The sequence below is a fragment of the Nelumbo nucifera genome, chromosome 7 (assembly GCF_055504915.1).
Source record: "Nelumbo nucifera cultivar China Antique chromosome 7, China Antique-T2T, whole genome shotgun sequence".
In the NCBI taxonomy this organism is placed as follows: Eukaryota; Viridiplantae; Streptophyta; class Magnoliopsida; order Proteales; family Nelumbonaceae; genus Nelumbo; species Nelumbo nucifera.
This window is the reverse complement of record NC_142655.1, coordinates 10,535,855-10,556,026: the sequence shown is the minus strand read 5'-3', so window position 1 is coordinate 10,556,026 and position 20,172 is coordinate 10,535,855. Positions and strand designations below refer to the sequence as shown.

Sequence of the window (20,172 nt, the reverse complement as noted above, 5' to 3'; positions counted from 1 at the left end):
ATAGCCTTACCAAAGTTGAATATTGATAGATGAATTGCTTCATACATGTGAGTCACACAGAAGAACCATGAACATAATCATAGATGTGATTTGTATGATTCAAAACATAGGTTCAAAACCAATATTTTTTGGGTAAATTATAGATAAGTATTCTGAACTTTTAAATGCAACACTTGAGTATCCTGAACTCTGATACCCTAGCCTACCATGTGAATGATGATAATGCTAAAATTTTAATGTTCTAATCAAAACTCATGTGACAATGATAAGTAATAGAAGCATGGTTTAACCATAAACATAAAAAGTCAACCAATTAGGTAGTCATTATCATCATCTAAACCTTGTCCCAACATGGGATTGGCTACATGAACCCTCTTTTACCATTTGATTCTATTCAATAGTGTCATATCCATCATTAAATTCTAGACCCTTCAATATTAAATTGATTAGTTTTTTTTTCTCAACATGTTATATATGATTTTAATTTTATGCACATGAGCAATCAATATTAATCTGCTTTTTGTCATCTTTCCCTATTGAAGTTACTCCTAGGTTTCTTTAAATGCCATCAATCAAGTGGAATTCAACAAAATTCATTAGGGGGTGGTCAAATAGGTCAACTCATTACTCAAAATTCTTTATGTTTTCCATTTTTATTAATTATTTTATGATATCACAAATTAACTTATTTATTTGGAAGGGAAATGCAATTGCAATTGACTTTTAGAATAATGGTTTTATTCCATGCTCATATTAATTGGTCAAAGAGGTCAACTCATTATTCAACCATGATTTGGGGTCCATTTACCACTAAATCACTCACTTGCAAACCATCATTGACTTCGGAACATGGTAACCTAATTGAACCATTTGTCCTAGTCAACATGGTAACCTAACAATTCTCGTTTAGCATACTTATTTTTTTAATATGATTAATATATAATATCAGAGATGTACCCAAATTTGTTCTATAGCTTTTTTTTGTATTTTTTAATTATGACATCATGAATTAACCAATTTGATGCAAATGGTTGAACCATTGATCCACAACCCAAATAGAAAATGGTTTTGTCTCCGATCGATTTTAAATTTTATATTCTAGTTCCATAATGAATAAATATTTCATATTTATCATACTTATGTTTTGGTTTTCTATTGTATGACATAGGTTCTTGTTTGCTCTATTTAGGGTTGCAATCTAATCAAATTCAGAAAAATTCGACTCCGATCTGATTATGAAAAGCTTGCATCCGGATATGATCGATTTGAAGACCTCGTATTCGAATTTGATTCTGAACGAACTCAAATCGATTTCAAATTTAACCCAACTCTACTTTTTTTAATACAAAAAAATTAAAAAGTTAATTACTTTTCAACTTTTATGCATAATAACTTAATGTTATTATACATGTTGAATTTATTATATATATTCATATATAATATAATATATATATAAATATATTTTTATAATTTTAAATATAATTATATAAAATTTTATATATTAAAATTAATAAATATTATAATATATCAAATTTGGAATTTAATTGGATCAGATGGAATCAAATCGGAATCAAATCCAATTATTAATTTGATGCAGATAACAAAATAGAGTCTGATCTGGTTACATAAAAACATTATCTGAATCTGAGATAATCTAACCGAATGTCGAATTGAGCCTCAAATTTTCGGGTATCATTGACAAGCCTAGTTCTATTTTGGTGTTTCTCTTGTATATACTTCCTTTTTTTTCTCTTTTACTAATATTTAACATCATGATTATATAATGATAGAGATGTACCCAACCTCTTTTACAAATTTACACTATTTTTATATTTTTTTGTAGATTTATTTATTTTAATTTTTTATTATTTAATTATGCCATCATGGCTTAACTCATTTTACTTAGATGGTTGAATTATTTAATCCCTACCTAGATGAAAAAACGATTTCATTTATGGATTGATTTAAAAAATGGGTTGACTATGATGCTGGTATAAAAGCATGATATTGGAAAAACTTACAACCAATCAACTGACATCATAAAGGTAGGCACCAATCAGGTAGGTTTCCACCAAAATTCAAGAGGGGGGGGGGGGTCTGATTGGTTAAAAGCTTGTCTAGTATCATGTCTTTCAAGCATCATTTAATGCTAAAATCATTACTTATACACTTAATTAATAGAATTTAATGATAAGAAAGAAAAATACTTAAATATATGATTTAATGACAAAAAAAGAGTTAATGCCTTAGTCTTAATGAAATGGAATTGAATGAATTCAATAGTAATATTAAAATTACATTTTTACCCCCAATTTTGAAATGAGGGATATTTTAATCAAAAAATCAGAAACCCAAGGCCTCATTCATAAGGTTTATAGTGGTATAGATATCCAATTAGACCCAATTATGAAGATATCCAAATATCACTTAAACAAATTTATCTGACCATTCTTTTTTTTTTCTTGCACGTGCAATTACACATGCCACGCAAAGTAGCATTTTGTATGAGAATTCACATTTACGCCCCACAGAGCGCACCCCACAAACGCCCCACATGCACATCTGAGCACATTCCTAATGCACGCTGAGATGTGCATGTGGGGCGCAGATATGAAATCTTTGTATGGTTCGAAAACACAACCATCCTTTTATTTATTTATTTATGTATTTTTCTGCACACAATCACCCTTTTATTATCCAAAAAAAACCACCCTTTTATTGAATGAACTACTAATTCATTAAGGATATGTTTGGTTTGAAAGAAAAAGTAAGGAAAGGTTTGTAAAAATTTTCCTATATTTCCCTTCCTTTCTCTACCTTTTCCTTTAAACCAAACACAACCTAAAAAAAACACCCGCTAATTTGCCTAATCTCACTGTAGCAAAAAAATTTGCCTACCCTCAACGCTGCCAATTGTTATCAGTCTATACCGTTCAACTAAAGATCTTCTGAACCGTTGGATTGCAAGAAACGTGCAACGACAATAAGCAGATATGTAAAGCAAAATGACGAATTTAAAGCAAAAAGCCACCATTAACTACTTCCATAACAAACAAAATCCACTTGTGAAATTCGGCCACCACGTAACAATCGTGTTCATGCATAAGCCGGAAAACTTGATCGAACCATACGGGCGCCATTAATGAATTTCGAAGCAAAAACTGAGATGAGCTCTCAATTCTCACAAGCAGGGGAGATTAAAAGGGTTCGAAGGAAGACAACGAGATCTTACGACCCTGCAACGACAAAAATCTTCTCTCAAGTCACAGAAGTTGGATTCAATCATGGCTTCTGTTTCTCCTCTTCTGAAATTTTCTTGGGTATCCAATTCCTTCTTCTTTCTCTTCCTTCTCTTGTTTTCTTCGTCATCATCTTCTTCACGAACAACGACTCCATTCATACCCATCAATTTTACCGAAGAATATCGTGGTTATACCGCGATTTCAGATTTTCGAATGGTGAACAGAAGATCCTTGATCAAGTGTCCTGACTTGAACCCGTATATTCAAGTTAATATCAGCTCAAGTTCTGGACTTGCGAATGAAGAATATGTGACGGTTAACGTCAGCGGAGTTATGCTTCCGTCGAAAGCTCATTGGGTTGCCATGATCTCACCTTCTTATTCTGAGTAAGGCACACCCAGAAATTAATCAATCTCTATTCCAGTAAGTACTCTTTATATTAATCTCTTGGTTTCTCATTTCTACATCACTTTTCTTTCTTCTGGGATTTTTGCTACACGAGCAGTGTTTCAGATTGCCCCTTGAATGCTTTACTTTATAAGGAGACTGGTGATCTTAGTGACCTTCCACTTCTCTGCCATTATCCTGTTAAGGTAAACAAATAAAAACAATCCTCTTGATCGATGGATAGAACAGCTAAAACATGAACAGGGTCTGAAACCTGAATCAATTTGAATGCAGGCACAGTACATGAGCAATGATCCGGATTATGTTGACTGCAAAAGGAGTGAATGCAAGAAACATGTGGGAGGTGCCTGTGTGTTGAAAACTTGCAGTGGCTCTGTAACTTTTCATGTGATTAACATCAGAACTGATGTAGAGTTCGTGCTATTCAGTGGTGGGTTCAGCACACCTTGCATTTTGCAAAGGTCGGACGCTGTGAATTTCAGTAATCCAGGAGCGCCGTTATACGGCCATCTTTCCAGCATAGATTCTACAGGAACATCGGTAATTTGGGCTTTCACTTTTCATCACAGGGATTCCACTCTTCCCTACTGCAATACATCTTCTCCACTTAGTTCATATTTGCTGCCACCATGACTGCAGTGTTTCAAGATATGCTCTCCCACACCTACCTAACAATACATCCTACCCGCACATTGGGAATACCTTGGGCCATTGGATGTACTTTGGAGTTCCACCTTAACGCCACTTGATCCAATACTAGTGGAGCCGCATTGATATATCCACGTTTAAGCGGATCCGATTCGAATCGAATCAGTAAATACCTGAATTCGAATCGATTAGAAAATTCGATATTCGAATTTGATTCGATTCGATTAAATATTTAATATTCGATTCCATTCGAATTCAACCAATTAATTATTTTAGATAATTAATAAACATATAAAATAATCTTTTTTATTTATAAAATATATAAATTATTTGTATAATTTAATTATTATATATATATTATATAAAATATTTTATATTTTATATTTTATGTAAGAATTAAATAATTAATTGAATTCGAATATTTATCGGTTCACGTCATATCCGAATTTGATATCGAATTTTTAAATACTGTTAACACCCTACATCCAGGGCTGTGATTCATGGCTTTAGCCAAGACTACGGTCAACAGGCCTAACAGATTTTTATGTTTAACACACACATCAACACTCAAAACATTCTCTTCCTAATTAAATTATGGTCAATCTATTTTCACTCTTAGCCTGGTTAAGAACAGGAAGACCCAGCCTGCAAATTGGGGGATGTTAGATTTTAGGAAACAAGGCACTTGACGTTAGATTTTACACCTGGTCATATTTGCTTTCTTTTAAGATCTATACCATCTATGTATTCTGAGCGCTTTATTGACTCCCTCACCCCCCAAATTTATTGCTGCATGCTAGGTGATAGGTAGTGTTTTTTCAAAATAAATATATAGACCATATTTTTCAATAAAAATAAGCTAAAGTTAAGGGTGCAAGTTAGGCAGATGGGCCAGATTTAAGGACAAGCCAGGCCCAACCCTAAGAACTGGGCCTTAGCCCTGAGAATGAGGTTAAACATAATCTGCTCAACACAGGTCCAGCCTGCACTGAAATACAAATATGTCTTATGTAAACATATAAGAAAAATGAAGTTTTAGGCCTGGGTCCAGCCCAAGTACTGAAAGCCCATGGCATTCCATGTAAAGTTGCGGTCTGGGTCGATCAAGGCTTGGATTGGACCTGCCCAAATTGCACGCTTAGCTAAGGTGTTTGTCTACTTTCCAATTGAATCAATTGATAAGGTCTCAGGCTGATTGTACCAAAGACTTGGGATCACTTTCTACCTTCACCTGGGTTAGGGACCTATGTGCATGGTGGACACAGGAGGGGCGACCATTTTTGGCCTGGCTCACCCAATCACCCCACACATTTATATATTATTTATACACATGTATATATTGAACCGGAAAAGCTTAACCAATGGTCGGTATCATAAAAAGTGGTTAGCGGAAACCAACCAGTTGGTGATTATCAAATTCACAGGGTGGTTTTGATGGGTCAAAGCCCTTCCTATATCGTGTCTTTCCGTAGCATAAATTATTCCATATATTGTGGCAACGAGCCGAGCTTTTCACGAGTTGTTTGAGCTCGGCTCGGCTCGGTTTCAACTAAGTTCGAGCCTAATTCAGTGGCTCGATTATTAAACGACCCGAGCTCGAGCCTATTAGAGCTTGGTTAGTGAGCCGGCTCGAATATATATATATATAATATATACAATAAGATTATAGAAAATAATATATATATAATAAAAATATTATAATTATTAATTATTATATTTCTTAATTTTTTAAATTTAAAATAAAAAAATGTATATAATTTTTATTTTTATAAAATATTTTTTTCTCAAAATCGAGCTCAAGCTTATGAACTTTTGACTCGAGCCAAGCTCGAGCTCAAGGTTTTGGTTCAAACCAAGCTCGAGCTTGAGCTTGAGCCTAGTACTATTCGACTCGGCTCGGCTCGGCTCAAATCCACCCCTACATATATATTTTATGTTAAATTTATATTTTATATGTAAATATGTGACACCTATAAATTATATATTATATATGGTATTTTATATCATATGACATATAATATAAAATATGGTAAATTGTTGAAATTTCCCTTGAAGTTTATGGTTGCTGCTGAAACCTCCTCTAAAGTTTGGTAATTGCGATCATCTCCCTTGAACTTTTTGACATACTTGCAAGTTGCAAGTAGACCCCCTCCGGTAGAAACTTCTAAAAAGTGGCATAAAAATATTCAAAATACCCCCATGAAATTACTTTTAACAAAAATGTTTATTTTCCAATTTTTCTCTTCATATGAATCACTACCCTGAATACTTCCAATCTCTTTTCTGAAATTGTTTATTTTTCAAATTTTCCCTTCATATCATTCACTCAAAGGTAAAGCTGCAACTTTAAATTCTCTTTGTTTTTGTTGTTCATAAAGTTTGAATTGTTTTTTTCCTCCATAGAAACCAGTCTTAATAATAACTGCATCAGTCTTTCTTTAGAAGATTCTACCAGAGAGGGTTTACTTGTAAATGAATCCGAAAGTTCAGGGGAGATAATTGCAATTACTAAACCAAGAGAGGTTTCAGCAAGTCAGTTATTTAGACACCCCTATAGTTTCAATGATTTTCTAAAACATACCCCTATAGGTTTAGTTTGTATATTACTAAAACACATCCAATAGGTTGAAACTATTTTTTTACTAAATTGACCTTTTGCTATAAACTGCCTTTTTTATAGGTATTGTTCTGATTAATTTGATCAAACGTACATCAAGGGTAAAAAAGTCATTTTATATGTTCATATTAAAAGATATAATTTCTATTGTATATATTTTATAAATAAGAGATATAGGCCCGGAACATGGCCCAAACTATAACCCATACCACAGGTGCCAGGTGCCAAACCTGACCCGGCCCATGATCACCTGTATATGTCTCAAAAATTTGTTAGTCTCCATTTGGAAGGAATACAAATACAAATATGTAGAGCGCAAAACCTTATATTCTGTATTATTTTGTATAGATTTGTAGTGTACATATTTGTATTTGTACTCCTTCCAAACTTAGCCTTAAGTGCAAATTTCTCTCTGAAACACAAGCTAATGAGTCCTCTGTGAAACACGTTGCAGATGAGATTAACGTGGGTAAGTGGAGATAGAAATCCTCAACAAGTTCAATATGGCGATGGGAAATTCTTGAATTCAGAAGTCACTACATTTACACAGGATAACATGTGTAGTAAGTTCTTCAATTAGTTGCTACTTTCTATATTCTTTGTTTGATTTATTTCATTTCATCGATTTAATTTCTTTCCTTTAAACTTGTCAACTTAAAACCTGGTTAACTGTAGTGGAATGAACTGATTTGGATCTTTGCCAAAGACACAACAGTGAAGGATTAATTTGCAACCATACTATTCAATAATGCAAACTTAACTATCGCTGAACATTCACTGTCGTCACCATCATCATCAATGATGTTAGCTAAAAGTAAGAGGTAAAGAGAACAATGTGATAAGATTAGCTGCAATTCTGTGTTTGTTGAACAACAGATGGAATCTCATTTAACTAGAACAAAGAGTGGGATCATACCAAAACTAGGAAGCTGCAATTAATCGAATAAAGAAAGTATTCAATCGACTGTAGACTTGGTAGGCATTTTCAAGAGAAATTTATGGAAAGAATGCCTATGAAATGAACCTAAGCAATCTGCTTTTCCTAACTAGTCTCGGGCTCATGGCTCTTTGGTTATTGTCAAGTAAGGTTCAGACAGTTCAGTTTTTCTGATTAAGGAAATGGGGTTTTTTAAATAGAAAATAAGAAAGGAAATATGAGGATTGTAAGGCTCATTTGCAATTAATTCTTGTGCTTCATTGAAAATTTGTAGGTTCTAATGTTCCAAGCCCGGCTAAGGATTTTGGGTGGCATGACCCTGGATACATTCATACTGCCGTGATGACAGGACTTGAACCTTCAAGTGTCTACTCCTATAGATATGGAAGGTACAATATTTCTCATGTTAAAAATAAAGATATACAGAAAAGAAATAGAAAAGGAAAATGAAGAAAAATGTGGACACAATGTGCACCTTTAGAGCAAAGAAGAACTATCAATTGATATGTCTATACTGAAAATTTAGGGTCCGTTTGGTTTTCGGGAATAGGGGTCCAGAATCAGAATCATTGTCCATTCCGATTACAACTGTTCGGTTGAGTGGAATCGGAACCCATTCCCGTTCCTGGTGGAATGGAATTCCCCTATATCAAGGAATGGGCATTCCCTCCCCCTCCCCTGGGAATAAGAATCCATTCCAGCCAATTTTGATTCCGATTCTGATTCTGACCATATAGACCCAATGGACCCTTATTATTTTTTTAAGATGGGTGGACTGGATACCGACCTAAACTTTGGCATAACTTTTTGTACAGAAGTGCTTGCTCTCAGACCGGAATCCGCATTCTTGTCAGTGTGAGATTTTACCATTCACCAATCAATGCTCCCTCCCATTACCATTGCCATTGCACAAGGGCTAACAAAATTTCCAAAAAATAAAAATAGTTGGAATTGGAAATCCAAAAGTTAGGGTTTTTGTGTGTTTATCAATTGGTGTCTAGCCTCTCAAACAACTTTAGTTATCTAGTTTGTTTGATAGTTGTAATGGTTTACATCTACCAGATTCGTTTTATGGAAATGGAATGGAGTCAGAAAGATGCAAGCAGTTTATTACCCCTCAGTTCAACCACGCTTTCAAATTATCCAGAACCATGAGTGGAAAATTAAACATGTCCAAAATAGATATCTTTCTACACATTTAAAGCCATTGTATAGGGAACACAATAGTTATCATATATGTTAGATTAGTTTTTCAGCAGAAGTTTTGCTTAAGTTGTCAAGTTGTTTTTAGTGTGTACTCCATGTTAAATCTAGATGGTTCCATTCAGCTTTTGTCAAATGTTAACACAATTCAAGAAGGTTTTGTGATTGGTAATTAACAACAAACACACCAAAAACTTTGCAGTCGTAATTATGCATATATGTCTTAGTCTGAGTCTTCCAATTCCATAACTAAAATGGCTGTCTTGTTCTTATAATGCAGTGATTCAGTTGGCTGGAGCGATGAAATACAATTTCGAACTCCACCGGCAGCAGGATCAGATGAGCTCAAATTTCTAGCATTTGGTGACATGGGAAAGGCTCCACGTGATGCATCAGTTGAGCATTACATTCAGGTAGTAACCTGGGTAGCATCAGTGTCCAATGCACTAGAAACTGCAATTCTTTTTCTTGTATCAGTGATGGATTTCTTTTTTCTTTTTCTTCCCTGCTTTGAAAATAGCAATATGATCATTTAAATGGCTTCATCCATTTTATCAGACTCCATGCAACACTGCTTGGATGTATAGATTAGCTAAAGTGACCATCATAATCATAATTCTTCTTACCAAAATAAAGACCAATCCCAAAGATTATCTTACCATCTTTTTTTCCTAAATAGAATAAACACAGAAACTGAACACATTATGTTCTCACAAAATTCATTATTCTTTTTGAACAAGCAGCCAGGATCTATCTCGGTGGTAGAAGCCATGGCTGATGAAGTAAAATCAGGAAACGTCGATTCCATTTTCCACATTGGCGACATAAGCTATGCCACAGGCTTCTTAGTTGAATGGGATTTCTTTCTTCACCTCATCAAACCTGTGGCTTCTCTGGTCTCTTATATGACTGCAATTGGCAACCATGAGAGGTACTGTGTCTCACTTATAAACTCTTTATCTTTCTTTTGCTGGCCTTTTCTGTGATGCTTATAGAAGAATAGATGAGAGAACTAATGGTAAATATACCTAGCCTCAATGGGATTGAATTGCTCTTTTCCAGCTTTTTTCAGTAGCCAGCTAACATAATTCCTTGCTTATAACATTTACAGAGACTTTGCAAGGTCAGGATCAGTGTATAAAACACCAGACTCTGGTGGAGAATGTGGGGTTCCTTATGAGGCATATTTTCCCATGCCCACTGTTGGAAAGGACAAACCATGGTACTCAATAGAACAAGGGAGTGTTCATTTTACTGTAATTTCAACTGAGCATGATTGGTCCGTTAATTCTGAGCAGGTAAAAATGAGTTTACTCCTTGATACTGTTATGATTTTTGAATCATATCTTGTAACACCTAACATGATAATGAACCATATAACAGTACAAATGGATTCAGAACGACTTGGGCTCAGTTGATAGATCAAGAACACCTTGGGTAATTTTTATAGGGTAAATATGATTCTCTCCTCTCCACACTCACTCATACTGACATGTCTTAATTATTCTAAGCCTTCATTTTTTTTTTTGTAAACCTGAACATTCATGTTATGCACTTATGCTTTGGATCGACAGTGTGTTCAATCAACAGAAACATACATCTTTGCCCACAAAATTGAACTTTTCGCTTTAGCCTTGGCCTTTAATGCAATAGATTGTAAATTCTAATTATCTTTATTTAAAATTTCTTTTAATTGGACTGAGATCACTGATTTTCCACACAGATTGAAATATTGTTTCTCATATGAGATTAGACTTACTAAGGGGGTGTTTTCCAACATGAATGTTTTTGCATTATTTGTTTCTAGAAAATGCTACATCAGGGGACAAAATACAAAAAAAAAAAAAAATCCTTCTTCTGTTCTTCAGATTGTGTTTTCTCAGTTGAAAGTGAACATTTTCAGTTTGACTAAGAAAATAACCTTGTATCTGAAGCCAACAAAAATTTTCATTCAAAACCAAAAACATGTTTTCATTTTCATAAAGTTGATGCAAGTCAATGTTCATTTTGTGGGAAACATGCCAAGCTCTCATATACCCTTTTACAAGTGCTAGCTCATATCAATCATATAAATCCACATTAACATGGAATTGGATTCAAAATATAAATAGAAAGTAAAATGTGAAAGGAAAACTAATATCCATTCAATCAGAATTACTATCTGTGTATTATATGATTTATGAACCATAATATGAAATTTCCAGAAAAATCATGTTTTGAAACCAAAAGTTCAATAACTCATTCTTGGTTGTATTTGAAAAATGAAAGAAACATATCACAGCCAAGAACATGTTTTATGTATTTTTGGCTCAAAAATTTTCAGCAGATCTGGGCTTGTTTTCCCAAATCATTGTGGGGCCTTTTTTTTGAATTCTGAAAAGAAAACCATGTTTTAGAACACCTCCTAAGACATTTATTGGTTGCAGACATAGACCCATGTATACATCCGTTAAAGGAGCACTGGCCGGACTTCTTCCGAGTGTCGATCACAGTTTCGTTGAAGCTGTAGAGCCATTACTATTTGACAACAAGGTAATTAAATTTGTCATATACTTATGTAGGCATATCATATATACAAAAAGTGCATAGATTTCAATTTATTTATTTATTTAGTTGATTGAGCATGCAAACATAAATGGCTTGATAAGACTAAGAACAAAGATTGTAGAAACAAAAGAATAGATATAGACTGGATGCAATGGTTTGGGGTCCAAAAACGAAATGGATGATAAAAACAGCAAGTGTATCATGGGATTCCTCTAATTTGGTCAATATTTTTCAATAAATGTTCTATCTATGTTTTCAAATGTTCTGCAGCAACAAAAGTGGTTTTTTTAGTCTTTTGATTTCTTTAAATATACTTACTGTGATCACCCCAAAAAAGAATGAATAATTAAAACTCCTTCTGTCTGTATATGCCCCAACAAATTATTGAAACTGTAAAAGTAAACTTTCGTAGTACCAGAATGGAGCTGAAATTACAATAAATGTTGGTGTCTTTTTGTGATTTAACAATATTTACTTTGAAGTATTTAAATTTCTTTTGTGAATTTCCTTAAAAACTTTTCCTCAACCTTCTGTTTCTCTCTTATTTTCTGTCAAATCAAACATAGCCTTAAGTCAAAACGAGCAAACCAAATAACAGAAGGATCAAAATTAAAATTCATAATAGACAACAGATAGGACTTGAACTTTATACTTCAAGTCTTCAACTATCTCCCAACTGAAAGTTGGATTTCAGCTCTCCTAATTTGATTGGCTATTTTGGGAGTTAGATAGCTATTGACCCCTTAAAAGGGACATTCTTAAAGAAGATTTTTTTTGCTCAAAATCTGTTTCATCTATCTTCTTTTCATTTTTTTATTTTTTTGGTTGAAAAGACTAATCCTACATTAGTTCACATTTTGTAAGGCAGATAATATGTTAATAGCATAGTTTTGATCATGAAACAGGTGAATCTAGTCCTATTTGGCCATGTCCACAACTATGAAAGAACCTGTGCTATTTACCAGAACAACTGCAAAGCCATGCCTGAGAAAGATCCGAATGGGACTGACACATATGACCAGACCAACTACACTGCCCCAGTTCATGCAATTATTGGGATGGGAGGCTTCACACTTGACAAGTTTCCAGACAATGCAAACTCAGTAAGTTGATTCCTCTAAATTGAAATTACTATTGTCTTTAATTCCTTGAAACATGGAACCTGAAGGATAAAAATCCACATTTTGTTAAATTCTGCTATGGAATCTGAAGAATATGGTGATTCACATTCATGGAATTGAAAATTCCAATTCTGCCTGGTCCAATGATAATTGATTGTGAGAGAGTGGAAGATAATTTCCAAGATTAAAGCTAATGGTGATTTCCCCTCTTAGAATGTCTTTGTTTATTGAACTGTTGATCATTCATAACATTTCTTTTTGAACACATGGACAGGTTGAAAGTTGGAGTTTATCAAGGATTTCTGAATTTGGATACATAAGAGTTCATGCAACAAGGGAAGAGATAATGGTAGAGGTTAGTAATAAAAACTCTGAATTCGGATGATGATAATGATAGAAGCTATACTGTGCTGTCAACCCAATAAAGCACACATAGTAGACTATCATGCAAAGCAGGGATAGTGATGGAAGTTACACTATTCTGTCAACCCAATAAAGCACGCATGTTAATTTATCCAACCAGCTTACTCATGAACCATGTCCATAAGTACCTCAATCATCCCTGAGTCTGATTTAACTCAGTTCAAATAAAATAGATGACCCTAACCTGAAAATGGACTTATTAGGCTTCCTTCAAGGAATGGTTTTAATCAGGTCCTTTGTTAGGTTTGTATCCAATCCACCCCCTCCCAAGATCCCAAATTGCCATTATTTAGATGGGGATTGTATTGCCTATTGGGCTTTGCACCAGGCGCTTCATGATGCATTGGTGACTGGTGAGTTTGGGGCGAACAAGTCCAATCCAATTTATGTGATAAAGAGAAACACAAGGCCAAAATAAACCCAATTATGAAGCCCAAGCTGATTTTGGATTGCATCTATCCTGCCAATCAGAGTTGTAGAAAACCCAATGCAACTAACTTCAATTTGAGCTCAGGAGTTGGATCCTGGATGAGCCAAATCCAAATTGAGACCAAGTGTTGGTTTCTTGTTCTTATAATATTCTGATCTGTTTTCTTCTTTTGTCTTCAGTTCGTGAACTCAAACACAAGGAATGTGGAGGATAGGTTCCGCATCACCAAAAGCCAACAATCCTAGGGAAAAAGGATATCATGTGTGTGTGTGTGTGTGTGAGAGAGAGAGAGAGAGGGAGAGAGTGTAAAAGAGTTAAAATCTGGAATAAACATAAACTCTTTTATGGATTAATTCCCCTCATTTATGCACTCTAACAAAGTAATCAGAGAAGTAGATAGCACTTCCTAAGTACCTTTATCCCAATAGAACACCAACCTCACTAAGGCTCTCAGTTTGGGAAGAGTACAAATACAAATATGTACAGTGCAAATACATACAAAATAATACAAAACATATGGTTTTGCAACTCAAGACACCCAATTTGAAGATTTTGCACTGCATTCGACATTGGGCTGGGTCCTTTCAAAATTTAACAAATGATCGACCTAAGGACCAAGCCTGCCCAAGTTGCAAGTTGCAACCCCTACCAATCACAAACCCTGATTGCAACTTATAAGAACATTAATTGGTGCAACTCAAGAAGCTACAAGACAGACCATAGAACAACATTGGACTATTGAAAAATTGAAATGGGATCCCTTGGTTTGCTCCGGCACATTACAACATAGTAGTCGTTTAACAAAAGAATTAAATGAAAATAAACATTATGAAGAATTCCAATCCTTGCAAGTTGCAACCAACTGCAGATGAAGAAAGCATAAACTGAAAAATGCATCTAGTTCACTTACAATGCAAAGTGCAACCTATATCAACACCAATTGCAATATGCAAACAGAACAATGTGCGACCTAGAGCAGCAGTTAGTACAACCTATACAGCATATTAGTAACGTTTTATACAATTTTATGATGTAATTGGAGCTCTTTATTGGACGCTCACTACTTAAAGCTTTATACTATGATCAAAGAAAACAACTCCAGGGTGGACAGGCAACTTCAATATTCTTGAAAATAGAAATGCTAGTTCTTAAAGGCATTCAGTTCTCTGAAAGGCATGGTGAGAGTGATGCAAGGTTTAAAATACTGAGCGTTCATTCCAACTGTTAGGTTGGGTGTAATCGAAATCCGATCTTCAACGTATTCTCCGGTCATTCCCTCCCCTCCCTTAGCCTTAGGAATCAAAATCCATTCCAACCGATTTCGATTCCGATTCCAATTCTCATCTGAACCTAACATGTGGGATAAAAGACCATTATTCCTATTCTGATTTTGGTTGTGAAGCAAATGGACCCTGACATGCACGGTTGATACACATATTTTGCAAATCATGCGATTCAAACGGCCAAAGAGCCCCTCTAACTCATTGTATTTTGCGTTTTTGTTGGGTTTAAAAGTCAATTCATATTAACAGATAACAGACGGGCGAGGATTTTGGAGCAGGCAGATCAAGTCCAAGTATTTCCCTCACACCTCCTTATTTGCATCAAAGATAGGTCGGCGCAGTTCTCAATGATGGCAACAAGCTCACCAGCTGTTATTATTGCTACGCTCAAACCTGTTGTGGTCAACCAAAGATGGTTCGGATGTTTCAACAACTTCAGATCCTTGGATCCCACCATTGCCAGGGCATATACCACATCTTAATACATCATCATCCCAAATTCAAGCACCTGATTTAAAGGTCTCGGAACTGCTTAATCCTGAAGGCTCATGGAATCTCTCAAAATTACAACAATTTTTTCAAGCTTCTACCATCCAACATATCCTGTCAGTTAATCCAGAGCCAAGCCAATCTGCCGACCTACTTTTTCTGGAAATATAATGCTTCAGGTATTTATACAATCAAATCAGCTTACCACATCTTATCCTCATTGGGTGCTTCAAGTTTGAGCACCTACTTTAATTGGAAGTTAATTTGGAAGCTCAGGGTACCATTCAGATTTCAAGTCTTCGTTTGGAAGGCTCTTTGGATGGATTACTTACAAAACGTAAGTGTTCTTCTTGGCTGAATGAACCAGATAGGCTTTGCGTCTTCTGCAAGGACAAGGAAGAAACGATTCATCACCTGCTTCGTTTGCACGGGCCGTGTGGTGTGGAGCCCAGATTGGTTTGAACCCTTCATCCATACCGCAGCTTCCCATTCATACCATCATTACAGATTGGTTCAGTTCCTTGTGTATAAATCTAGGCAAGCAACAAGCTTCGATGAGTCTCAGTAAATTCTCTCTAATCATTTACCACATATGGGAAGCTAGAAATAAGTGGTTATTTGAGAACACTATCCAAGAGCCTATACAGGTGGTTAAGCCAGCGATCAATTTCTCACTGGAGTATTCACCATCTCGGCCACTGCAACCTCGATCTCAACTGTTATTTTATAGTAACATGCCCTCCTTATTTACTGATAGTTCTTTTGATCCAGATTCAGGTTATGCAGGACGAGGGTTCACCCTCCAACATACCAATGAACAGTATATCATTGCAGAAGGCAGGCCTTGTTGGGCCCTCAACAGCTATGATGCTGAAATTCGAGCCCTGTTTAGAGAACTTCATGTAGCCCTCACAAATGGCATAACACATCTTTTGGTATAGAAGTTATCTTAGAAGACTGATGTCCTCTTTTGAAACTATATATATATTTTTAGAAAATACAATGTACCCCACCTTTTTGCTTATATATCATGTAAGGGCCAGCTCAATTTACATTATAATTCCTCAAATCCTATTCATGTAACTTTTTCTACATTAATGGAGGACCTTTATTTTGCTAAAAAAAAGTATCGAATATCATTGATAAATTAAACTAAAAATCATCAGACTATTATATATTATTAATAAAATGAACTAAAAATAACTAATATTATACAACAGGATTATTATTTTTTGGTAAAAGTAAATCATGAAGAAGGTGATTTGAGAATAACTTTCATGAGAAACTTAGTAGTTGATTTACTTGATAAGAGTTATTAGGGGAAAAATGATATTTTCATTATTATTAATGTTTTGATTAAGCTTGTTGGAACAAATGTTAGGGTCAAAATCATCATTTTCACATCCATTTATGGAAGGTTGATTAAATCAATTCCAAATTATACGGATATTTTAGTAAATGGAAATTATAGGGTATTGTTTAAATAAATCCGTGAAACTATAGCAGGTGTTTAAGGCGGTATTTGGCATTGATGCTGTTTTCTATAAGCACCACATCAGAAAAAGCAATGCTTCAGAAAACAACCTCTTATTTGGTGCAGTTTTCCAAAGAAAATGTTGTTCCAAACCATGCCTTGAAAATTGGGAAAGTGTTGTATGAAGAAATACCAAATTCAATATTTTCTCAAAAACAACCCATTGCTACCAATGATGCAATGATGTGGCATCAATATGACATCATCATGGATGTTAGATAATATAGACCAATGCTGAAAACGGTTTTATAGCATTGGTACCAAACGAAACTGGTGTTGTTTTCCCAAAAAACAACCTATGTGGCAGCACTGATGCCAAACATAAAAAAGAAGCCGTTTTTTTTTTTTTTTTTTTTTTGGAGAAAACGGTGCAACAGACCTATTCATACAACATCGTTTTCTCGTATAATGTAAGTTGATTTGTCCCTTATAAGATATTTAAGGTTATGTTTGGTTTGAAGGAAAATGCAAGGAAAGGAAGGGAAAGGTAGGGAAGCCTTTACATACCTTGTATAGGTTTTCTTGTCTTTCCCTTCATTTCCCTACCTTTTCCTTCAAACCAAACATAGCCTAAGCAAAAAGATGGGATGTCTGATTATATTGTCTTAAAATATGTACAAAATATATAGAATCAAAAGAGTCTATTAGTCGTCTTAGATGACTTATGTGCAGTTGTTAGAACCAGTGACTTACTCGGTCTGTATTCGCAAAATCTACTAGAGCAGCATTATCTAAGTGCACCAAAAGGTGTGTTATGCCATTTGAAAGGGCCACATGTAATCCTCTTAATGAGGCTAGTAAAACATATCTCAAGCAACGGGATCAATGCCAAACACCTACTACAAAAATCCCAGTCCCACTTTCTACCAAAAAAAGCGTAAATTACAAAGACCCCCTTGTACTATGGGGTCTGTGACAAAGACCCCCTTCCGTTAGCCTTCCATCCAAAAAGGCCGTTGCAATATTTTTTAATCCCCATAGTACTCTTGTAATAACTATTCGGACAATTGGGAGAAAAACATTGTTCATCTTCCCCGACCTCACGATACACGAACAACAGTGGCAATAATCCCCTCTACCTCAGATTCCTTCACATTTCTCTCTCTCTCTCTCTCTCTCTCTCTCTCTCTCTCTTTCTCTCCCCTGATATCTCTTCTTCCCCTTCCTCTTTCTTCCCTCCTCCTTCTTCTTCCTGCTTTCCTTTGTTTTCCGTTCCTCTCGGCCATAGCTGTCACAACTCATTGCAGCGGCTAATTCAGGCATACCCCCTACTAATCCTCATTGTGTTCTATAGGCAGGAAATGATCTCTATTCTTGCCATTTTCCATTTCAACCTCCTCCTACAACTACAAGTGGGTTCTTCTTATCACAGTTGTCGATATCCATCACGGCCTCCTCAGTCTCTATATCTTCCATTTCAACCTCCTCCTACAACTACAAGTGGGTTCTTCTTATCACAGTCGTCGACATCCATCACGACCTCCTCAGTCTCTATATCTTCCATTTCAACCTCCTCCTACAACATAATATAATGTCAAAGTTCAATCTTCCATGGCCAAAAACCCATTTCAGAAGGAGATAATGTCAGCAGTAAATACCATCCGATCAATTTCTTTTAGCATTGCTTCTATGTGCTTCACAAACATTGGAACAGGGAAATCATTATTCCCCTTGTAGTCATCCACATATATGATGGTACAGTCTTCCGAAACACTTGGATTCACAACAGAGGGGATTGGGTTCTTAACCTCCTTTAAAATTAAAAAACAAAAGCAAAGAAAAATGATTAATCAAAGCAAAAAAAGAACAATGATGAATCATACTTTATGTTTTCCTGGTGTATTAAGAATGTACCTCGGGGCAAGGTTGCTACTTGTTGGCCATCTGTGCGACAAATTTCCTAAACAAAATCAAAAGCCAATTATAAGAAATTCGCCAATGACATGTGACGAAGAAGCTACTTTTCTTTCTAACCCAATTGGAATCAAAGAAAGGATTAATTCCTAACCTTGTAATTGGTCGATGAACTGGAATGACCGGATTCTTATCACAGGTTGCATGTTTTCTAGGAGACAGAGAAGATCAAATTAGAAAGATCAAACTAGGAAAAAGACGAATTAATGGTAATTGGATTCTGAGAAAGGCCTAGATGGAACTTGAGATTAGGGCTTAAGAAATTACTCTACTGGGCCTCTCTTGTTGACTGCGCAAGGATAAGGTGGACCTCCAACTAAATTTTGATTGGTAGTGCTTAAAGCCCTCCTGTTGTGTCCTATCTCTGGGACAAACTTCCCTCCCCCCATCCAAAGACCACCTTAATAAAGAAAATGGAAGCCCAAAAAGTGAAAAAATTTCAATTATTTGCTCTCTTAGACTCTCGAAAAGAAAAAAAAAGCAACAAAGAAAAATAAAATAGAAATGTAATAAAATATGATGGAATTACCTTGAAAATTTGCTGGTCTTAGGACACTAGGATTGTTCTCATATGATCCACCCATTTTGATTATCTACAAGAACAATGACAACAAGAAACAATGTGATTCAATCACCTTCAAAAAATCCAAGAAACTTAAAAAGAAAACCTAGATAAAGAATATCAAAAGTTCAAAACCCCTCGGTCTATGAAACTTGGGTCAAGAAAAAAAACAAAAAATAATTAATCTAGGACGAAATTCAACAACAAAAACCCAAATCATAAAATCAAAAAAAAAAAAAAAGCCAGTCCACCGACCTATAGAAAACCCCCAAAATTACTCTTTCAATCTTGATCGGTGCGAGTTCCAATAGTGAATGCCGTTAATCTGATCATACTTCCACACTCCAAAGAAGAGAGAGAAAGGAAGAAAAACGAAATCGAGGTAGAGGGTTAGCAGAGAGAGAGAGAGAGAGAGGAGAAGATGAACAATGTTTTTCTCCCAATTGTTCAAATAGTTATTACAAGGGTAGTATGGAGATTAAAAAAATTGCAACGGCTTTTTGGACAGAAGGCTAACGGAAGGGGTCTTTGTCACACGGTCATAGTAGAGGGGGCTTTGTCTCAAAACAAAATTACATGGGGTCTTTGTCATAAACCCTATAGTAAAGGGGGTCTTTGTAATTTACCCAAAAAAATCCCGGTCCCACCAACCTTCATTCAGTCATTCTATATATACATGACGTCAGTGCTTGGAAATGAAAATAAGTCTTAAAAAAAGGAAAAATAAAAAAGAAATAGAAAAAGACTTAAAAAACCCTGAAAATCTCTTTAGATGACGAAAATGCCCGTTTCCCTCCAAAAACACTTTCCGCTT

General features: G+C 35.2%; 1 protein-coding gene across 1 annotated transcript; it reads left to right on the top strand.

Moving 5' to 3' along the window:
- Positions 1 to 3,098: 3,098 nt before the first annotated feature.
- On the top strand, positions 3,099 to 14,006 carry LOC104608936 (putative inactive purple acid phosphatase 27). The gene is made up of 14 exons (XM_088891921.1): positions 3,099 to 3,320; positions 3,448 to 3,628; positions 3,748 to 3,835; positions 3,924 to 4,190; positions 7,370 to 7,478; positions 8,127 to 8,241; positions 9,336 to 9,468; positions 9,799 to 9,986; positions 10,167 to 10,353; positions 10,439 to 10,506; positions 11,482 to 11,587; positions 12,508 to 12,705; positions 12,998 to 13,078; positions 13,756 to 14,006. Exons 1-14 carry the CDS (start codon positions 3,143 to 3,145, stop codon positions 13,819 to 13,821), a joined length of 1,965 nt encoding a protein of 654 aa, XP_088748047.1. The 5' UTR covers positions 3,099 to 3,142; the 3' UTR covers positions 13,822 to 14,006.
- Positions 14,007 to 20,172: the final 6,166 nt, after the last annotated feature.